This window comes from Heptranchias perlo, chromosome 2 (genome assembly GCF_035084215.1).
Source record: "Heptranchias perlo isolate sHepPer1 chromosome 2, sHepPer1.hap1, whole genome shotgun sequence".
NCBI classification, from domain to species: domain Eukaryota; kingdom Metazoa; phylum Chordata; class Chondrichthyes; order Hexanchiformes; family Hexanchidae; genus Heptranchias; species Heptranchias perlo.
The window spans coordinates 115,882,887-115,891,906 of NC_090326.1; the positions used below are offsets into that span (position 1 = coordinate 115,882,887).

The 9,020-nt window shown below is 43.1% G+C and overlaps 1 protein-coding gene across 1 annotated transcript in view; it reads left to right on the forward strand.

The window, feature by feature from the left end:
- Window positions 1–837, forward strand: part of kcnh8 (potassium voltage-gated channel, subfamily H (eag-related), member 8) — a 385,025-nt gene extending 384,188 nt beyond the window's left edge. The window contains exon 17 of the mRNA XM_068006186.1: window positions 130–837. Within this exon, the coding sequence (XP_067862287.1) occupies window positions 130–837 (708 nt within the window). The remainder of the gene's footprint in view (window positions 1–129) is intronic.
- Window positions 838–9,020: the final 8,183 nt, after the last annotated feature.

Consider the following 9,020-nt stretch of genomic DNA (forward strand, 5'->3'; position numbering starts at 1 on the left):
AGAGTTGTAGTTGTATGTTCTAACAAGAAAAATGTATTGTCCGTGCAGTAATTTATTGCGTGTACCTTTCTGTTTGATTGGCACTGTGTAAACAAAAGTAATGACATGATACTTAATTTTTTTTTACAGATGAGTAACCTAACTCAAGAAGTGTCTCAATTAGGTAAAGACTTGCACAATGTAATGCATCTTTTGCAAGGCCTTTTGGCAGCACAGAAAAACACACCTTTCTGGCCTGTTCATGGTGCTCACATGGCCCCTTCAGTGGACAACTTGAAACCGAGAAACCGAGAATGGCATCAGCCTTGTTTTCATATGCAGGGAGGGACAGCCTCTTGCATTACGGAAAATCCATTGCAAAGCACAATAGTGCCAGCAGGCATGTGGTCTTTGGACCCAGGTATCCAATACGCTAACTCTCAAGGAATAGGAACGATTTCACAAAGACTGATGGAAAGTGATCATTACCACACCTTGTCCACGCCGATCCATTCTCATCGCTGCCAGTCGCCACAGGGAGATCGCTTGCCACTCATAAGATGCGCGTCCCCACATTCTGACACCACGTTAACCCCCCTTCAGTCCATTTCAGTAACCCTTTCATCTTCAGCAAGTTCGTCGCCTGAGAGATCAATCCCATTTGTGCTCCCCTGCAAGTCTGAGGAGAATAGCATCTCTAACCTGTGCCCAGTCAGTTCATCAGACCTCGGAAATTCACCGGATTCCTGGGATCTTGAGGGGATGACAGGTATCTCTTTATCAAACATGGCAGCTTCACCTGTAGAAGTTGTGACAGGTACACTCGAATTTAAGGATGACAGTGCCATTAACGTATAATGAGAGCATTGAATTGATAAGCAAGTACTGAAAAGCATGGCCTGCAGCTGTCAGTTATAAATATATTATTATTGCATCAGTGCTTTATTCTTCTGCATTCCACTGATATTGCAGAGGTAACAGTCACAGAAAATAACTTCAGGGGAACGCTGGAAATCGAACTTTATTTGAAATAAAGTGATAAAAATATAACAGATTAATCTCCAGTGGAGAAAAAGTGAGAAAACAATTTTCAGGAGCATGCTTATGAATCTATAACTATTTGAGCACAAAACTAGTTTGCTTGTCGGGCCTTCAAACTCCAAGGGTGATCCAAGAACCTTGCAGCCTCAAGACAGCTGGAAATCAAGGGCAAAGGAATAAAAATGGCTTTTGTGGCAGAGATAATTCTTCCCTAAAGCAAAGTTTTTTTTTTGAAAGCCTCTGCTCAAATATCCCAGATGGATATGAATTGGACAGTTTACTCTGGGTGGTCGGGTGTCCTGCTGGTTCATTTGTCTGCGTTGCCAAGGCACAGGGACAATTATCGCTGCATGCTGTCTCCTCGACAATCAGCCAACTACAGCTGGTAGCAGAAGGTTAGTTGCTGCACATTGTATCATGTAAATCAATTTGTTCAATTATTTATCAAAAAATGACTATTTTTATACGTTTGGTATGGAAACTGTATTTAAGTCACATGTTTATAATGAAAACCTTTTTGTGACAAAGCTTGCAGCAAAACTCAAATGCATTACTAAAATTCTCTATATAATGTTAGCTCAGAAATAATTGAAAAAAAAGTTATCTAAGGCACTGTAGTTAAAAAGATATGTAAAGGAGTAGCTTATTTAGAATGGATTGCATGCTACCTGCTATGAATGTACCTGCAGTGATCAAAAATGTAATAACTAAAACTATAGAGAATGACACTTATTTATTGCTTATATTTCAAGAAAACATTGTAGGGAATGTCAAAAAATCATGTAATCCCAGAAATTGGTACAATAATATAGAAAAGCTGACTAACTTTAAAAGTATTTCATGTTCTTTTGGATTCTTACTATTTAATAAAAAGAACTTGATAACTTTGTATGAGGTCTCGCATAGATGGTTTGTACTTATGGATTATGTTGCCAATAGGAGTTTGTTTTTAAATGTGCAAAAATTAACAACATCCCAGTAGCTTTTTCAACAGCACATTGAAGTCCCATTCAGAGGGCCTGGGTGGAAATCCTAACCTCAAATTACATTTCTACCCTCCTTCACCCTCTGTGGGTAAGTTATTGATAGTTCTCAACAGGGTTGTAAGGCTGAGTGCCTCACGGTGGCAGAGAGCTGCTGGTTGGAAAAAGTGCCAAAGAAACAATTCCCGTCACCACAACTCCAGTCAGTAAAAAATGGCCTACAAATTAGATCATGCCCAAAAACAGGCATGCAGGTGGCGGGGTGTGCGCTGCACACACCTGTTCACACCTGTTTGAGGGGCGGGAGGCATGGGATATCAGGCATCTCTGACTTCACTTAAAGGCAGCCAGCACCTCTTAAAGGGGAGGTGCCCTGTAGTTGCAGACAGCAGGGAAAGTTTGTAAGGTGGAAAATGGTTGCAAGAAGTCCAGAAAGGGCACCCAGATTGTCTGATGCAGCTTTGAATGCCCTGGTCCAGGCGGTGGACAGGAAGAGAGAGATCCTGTTCCCTCCAGGGGGCAGAAAGCCCTCCAGGCAACACCCCCACTGCCAGTGGGAAGAGGTTGGAGTGAAGGTTAATTCCAGGAGCTTAGCTCCAAAGATATGGCTTCAATGCCGTAAAAAGTTTAATGACCACACCAGAGTTGTCAAGGTAAGAATCCTATCTCTCACCTCAATTACTCTCTCCTCACACCTGAACTATCCACAGCCTCACTAATCACAAAATCCCTTCCCCTACATTCCTATCTTCACCCTCTTTGGACTAAGAAAGATAGATCAGAGTATTTTCTAAATAGTGAGAAGCTAGGAAATGTAAAGAAGCGGAGAGATTTAGGGGTCCAAGAACAGAAATCACAAAGTTAGTGGATAGGTACAAAAAGTAATTAAAAAGGCTAATAGAATGTTGGCCTTTATCTCAAGGGGGCTGGAATACAAAAAGGTAGAAGTTATGTTACAGTTGTATAAAACTCAGGTTAGACCCTATCTAGAGTACTGTGTACAGTTCTGGGCATCGCACCTCAGGAAGGATATTGTGGCCTTGGAGGGGGTACAGCGCATATTCACCAGAATGATACTGGGGCTAAAAGGGTTAAATTATGAGGAAGGTTGCATAGACTAGGCTTATATCCCCTTGAGTATAGAAGATTAAGGGATGATCTAATTGTGGTGTTTAAGATGATTAAAGGATTTGATAGGGTCGATAGAGACAAATTATTTCCTCTGGTGGGAGAGTCCAGTAAAAGGGGGCATAACCTTACAATTATAGCAAGGCCGTTCAGGGATGATATCAGGAAGCACTTCTTCACACAAAGGGTAGTGGAAATCTGGAACTCTCTTCCCCAATAAGTTGTTGAAGCTAGGTCAATTGAAAATGTAAAAACTGAGATTGATCGATTTTTGTTAGGCAAGGGTATTAAGGATTACAGAACCAAGGTGGGTAGATGGAGTTAAGATACAGATCAACCATGATCTAATTGAATGGTGGAACAGGCTCGAGGGGCTGAATGGCCTACTCCTGTTCCTATGTTCATTCTCCTACAATCACGGCACCATACTTCACTCTACTTCCTTCTCCTCCTACTTACACACTCTGCACCTCCTACTCTCACCACTATTGCAACCCTCACTTCCAATCCCTCACATCTTGCACACAACATATGCACTATTCAGCCATGACTGCCACATTCTCAGAACAATTCATCAGGCTGTCACTAACGCACTCCTTTCTTGCAGGAGAAGATCACACACAAAATGAGGCAGGAGGTGATCGGAGGAGGCCAAGCCCACCTGTACACCCTTTCCCCACTGGAGGAAGACATGCTGGGCATCAGGGGAAGGGGACAAGTCATGGTCATGGCCATGGCGATTGTCAACGCTGGAGGGGACGTCTTATAGATTTTCTTTATACGTTATCTTTTTCCCTTCTTATTTCTATCTCATCCTACACATTCTGCATGACAAACTGCAGCTGCTTTCTCTAGTCACTTCTTCCTGTGCTGTCCCTTCACACTAAAAGCTAACTCTTGTCCCTTTATTTGATTTCAGATGATGAAAATGTCGGGGCCCCTGTGCCACTTCAGGAAGAAGAGGGCAGCCTTCCTGAAAATGCAGGGTCACTGACTATAGCAAGCACCAGCAGGCACCATGTGTAATTTAGAGAGTAGGTTAGAGGAGGGGCCTTCACGTGGTGAATCATCAGCCACAATTGTGCAGGAGCTAGGGCAGGGGGATAGGACACCAAAGGCCAACATCACCAAAGGCCAACATCACATACTGGCTCTGCTGCAGAGGATTCAGATACAGACTTCGAGGGATCAGGCAACCAAAGAAGGCTGATGGGCATACACTGGGAAATGGCTGTGCACTGGGCAGCCTGACAGCGAACTTGTGCACAATGGCTTCTCCAACTTGTGTCAAGGCTTCGTGCAGAGCATGGAAACCATTCTATCCAACATGGAGCGAGTGGTCAGCTCCATGAACACAACAATGGCACCCACTATGTTGGAGCCTTTATTGACAGCTTCCATGACAGCTCACACAGTTGCCATGGAATCTCAGACAGCTGCCATATTGGTTCTGGAGGTCAGCGTTGACAAGAGTTTTCAGAGCATCACGTCAATCTTGTACTCTGTTGTCACACAGAACCATAGGACTGCTGAGGCACAGTCCTAGGAGAGTGGCCTTGGCTACATGGGAGAGGCAGCTGCTATTCTCTCTTAAGAAGACAGCATGCCAGCCAACCGCTCCACCAATGCATTTGTTAGTGTCACACATCTAGCTGTGCCAGACTGCCCAGGCCCATACCAAGATGGTGCAGTCTGCAGCCGGGCACTCAAGACTAAAGCTGTTCGAGATCACCCACCACAGCCATACGAAGTGTCCTCAATGAAAGCTCAGCAGCCTTCCACCTCGCCACTGGGGTACACCGCGTAGCAGCACTAGAAAACGTAACAAGACAGGCACTAGAGAGTTGCACAAGAGTAATTCTTAATTATTCCTGTTAACAATTATACACATATGGAATATAGTTGTTGGATTTTCTTTTGTTCTGGATTTGGTGTTGGTGTTAATATTTGTAGTCAAGTGAGGGAAAGACCCATTAGGCTGAACTGTAGGAGGGCAATCGGATAGTAGTAGTAAGGACGGTGGTGAAAAGGACTGCAGGACTGTTGGTGTACTGGGGATGGGAGGGATGGTTCACGTGAAGTGTTCTTTAATGATATGCTGTCGAAGAGCTCTGGAAGCTAAGGGCACTAGTGGTTGATGCTCCTGTTCTTCCTCCTCTTCATCGCTGCATAACTTTGCCATACTGAGGGACCAGCCCTTACCACCTCCTGGACAGTGAGAAGTGGAGGGTGAGGAGGAGGAAGAGCAGCATGAAGAGGAGGAAGAGCAGGACCAGTATTGGTCACCAGTACCCTAACTTCCAGAGCTCTTTGTACAGAAATTAACATGTGCTATGCTTTGGCATTATTCGTCTTAGAAAGAATTTTGGAAACATGTAGTTAGCGTCTCCACTCTCTCCTCCTCAGCATCCTTCAGTATTCTGGGATGCATTCCAGATTTTCCTACATCTAGTCCCACTGTTTTAATATAGTGCCTTTTTTAATATTTATCTCCAATAACAGCTCTTTCTCATCCTTCTCAGGTATTCAACCAATCCCACTTTCACCTTCCTCTGTAAACACTGAGATGTTTACACTATGAGAATTTTCTTTCTGAACTTTTATGTCTTAGAAACTCTCCCCTCAAATTCAAAGGCTCTCAAATCTTACCTCTTTGACCATGCTTTCAGTCACCTTTCCTAATTCTTCTACTACTGCCTGCATCCATTTTAGCCTATGTGACACTGACTATGTTAAATTTGTCACAAAAATGCAAGTTATTGTTCTAGTAAGACTACATCTATTCCAGAGAAGGACAATAATGAGACAACTAAGGACCTGCAGTGAAGACATACCACAGATACCAAAACTTATACTGTGGTATCAAGTGATCGGAAGACCCTTCACCTGTCACTAAATTTTTCACAATATCTTCTCTGGAGTAAACAACACAAATATGAGAATCTGCTAGAATGGACTAGGGGAAATATCCTCATGAGACTTCCACTATTATGCCAGAATCTGCTGGAAGAAAGTATGCACCTACTTTAATACCATTAACCACTGTGCAGGTTAGTAATACAAAGATACACATTAACATAGTGACTTTGCATATATATTAATGACTTGGAGTTTGTCACAGTAAAAGAGGAGGTAGTTGAGATACTGGATGGGCTAATAATTGATAAAGAGAAGGTACTAGAAAAGCTAGCTGTACTTAAATAGATAAGTCACCTGGTCTGGATGGGATGCATCCTAGGTTGCTGAGGGAAGTAAGGGTGGAAATTGTGGAGGTACTGGCCATAATCTTCCAATCATCCTTAGATACGGGGGTGGTGCCAGAGGACTGGAGAATTGCAAATGTTACACCCGTATTCAAAAAAGGGTGTAAGGATAAATCCAGCAGCTACTGGCCAGTCTGTTTAACCTCAGTGGTGGGGAAGCATTTAGAAACGATAATCCGGGACAAAATTAACAGTCACTTGAACAAGTGGGGATTAATTAAAGAAAGCCAGCACGGATTTGTTAAAGGCAAATCATGTTCAACTAACTTGATTGAGTTTTTTGATGAAGTAACAGAGGGTTGATGAGGCCAATGCGGTTGATGTGGTGTATATGGACTTCCAAAAGGCATTTGATAAAGTGCCACGTAATAGGCTTGTCTGCAAAGTTGAAGCCCATGGAATAAAAGGGGCAGTGGCAGCATGGATACGAAATTAGCTAAGTGACAGGAAACAGAGAGGAGAGGTGAATGGTTGTTTTTCAGACTGGAGGAAGGTATACAGTGGTGTTCCCCAGTGGTCAGTACTGGGACCACTGCTTTTTTTGATATATATTAATGACTTGGACTTGGGTGCACAGGGCACAATTTCAAAATTTGCAGATGACACATACTTGGAAGGGTAGTGAACAGTGTGGAGGATAGTGATAGACTTCAAGAGGATAGAGACAGGCTGGAGGAATGGGTGGATACATGGCAAATGAAATTTAACGCAGAGAAGTGATACATTTTGGTAGGAAGAACGAGCAGAGGCAATATAAACTAAAGGGTACAATTCTAAAGGGGGTGCAGGAACAGAGAGATCTGGATTATATGTGCATAAATCATTGAAGGTGGCAAGGCAGGTTGAGAAAGCGGTTTAAAAAGCATAGGAAAAGGATCCTGGGCTTTATAAATAGAGGCATAGAGTACAATAGCAAGGAAGTTATGATGAACTTTTATAAAACATTGGTTCGGCCACAACTGGAGTATTGTGTCCAATTCTGGGCAATGCACTTTAGGAAGGATGTGAAGGCCTTGGAGAGGGTGCAGAAAAGATTTACTGGAATGATTCCAGGGATGAGGGTCTTTAGTTGCTTGGATAGATGGAGAAGCTGGGGTTGTTCTCCTTAGAGCAGAGAAGGTTGAGAGGAGATTTGATAGAGGTGTTCAAAATCATGAGGGGGTCTAGACAGAGTAGATAGAGAGAAAATGTTCTCATTGGCAGAAGGGTCAAGAACCAGAGGACACAGGTTTAAGGTGATCGGCAAAAGAACCAAAAGTGACATGAGGAAAAACTTTTTTACGCAGTGAGTGGTTATGATCTGGAATGCACTGCCGGGGGGTAGTGGAGGCAGATTCAATCATAGCCTTCAAAAGGGAATTGGATGATCACTTGAAGGGAAAAAAATTTCAGGGCTACGGGGAAAGGGCGGGGGAGTGGGACTAGCTAGATTGCTCTTGCAGGGAACCGGCACTAGCTCGACGGGCCGAATGGCTTCCTTCTGTGCTGTAACCATTCTATGATCCTATGATTATGTTATGCAGCTAGTTTAGAGCACAGTTTATAGAGTAGATTGGCCCTTTTGTTAATCTGCTCACTAAACTGATGCAAAATCACTAACCCTCCTCCATCCTACTGTGGGATGTTGTCACTCAGAGTTTCATACAATCATCTGAAAACCTTTCCCAGGAATTCAATAACCAGCTCCATGCAATATTTCAGTTATTAGGCTGAATTTTTCTCTATTTTACTGCCTGGTTTTGGGTGGTTTCAGGTTGACCAGAACAGGATAATGGTGCTGTAACATGTGACACTGCATCCTCGCCCATAACAAAGACCATTAAAGACTTTCCGTCAGAAATGAGGTCAGCGGCTGGAGATGCCACTTAAATACTGGCAGCGTTTTTAAATTGAATTTGAATGCTGCTAGGATGTCACCCATCAGATTTTCCGATGTTTCTGCCTGTGGCCCACCCATTGCTAAGAATGTCAGTATACAAGAGGTCTTCAGAGTTTCCAGATAGCTGCCAACATACCAAGGTGCATTTAAAGAGTAACTCAACAGGATATTTAAATCACTGTAGGTTTGCTTCTCAATAATCGTTTGGAGAATTGTTTTGCTTGTTTCTGTTCATCAAAACCTTACTGATGGGTACAGCTTTCTGCCGTAGCCTCTTGGGCTTCCTTTTTTTTTTAACCTGAAGGCATTCAACAGAGGAGGAAATGGCGCATTGTTTAGAGATCTCCCTCCAATTGTGTTATTTAGAGAAAGAAAAGAAGGATGACTAGGTGGAGCAGAGGAAGACCAGGCTAACCAGGCACCATAGGAGGCATCTGACACCCACCCGAAAATACCCTTATACCTGCACCTATAGACCAAGACGCTTCTCTCTTCACCTGAGTACTAAACAGACTTACAAAGGCTGTGCTTCACTTAAGAATCTCTGCAACAGTTATGCCACGTGCTGATCCTGGACCTGGAACACACCTCCACCAAAGGCAATGCAATCCAAGATGTATGAAAGAAAGAAAGAACTTGCCTTTCATGTTCCCGGGATATTCCAAAGTGCTTTATAGCCAATGAATTGTTTTTGAAGTTTAGTCACTGCAGTTAAGTAGGCAAATGTGGCAGCCCATTTACATACCG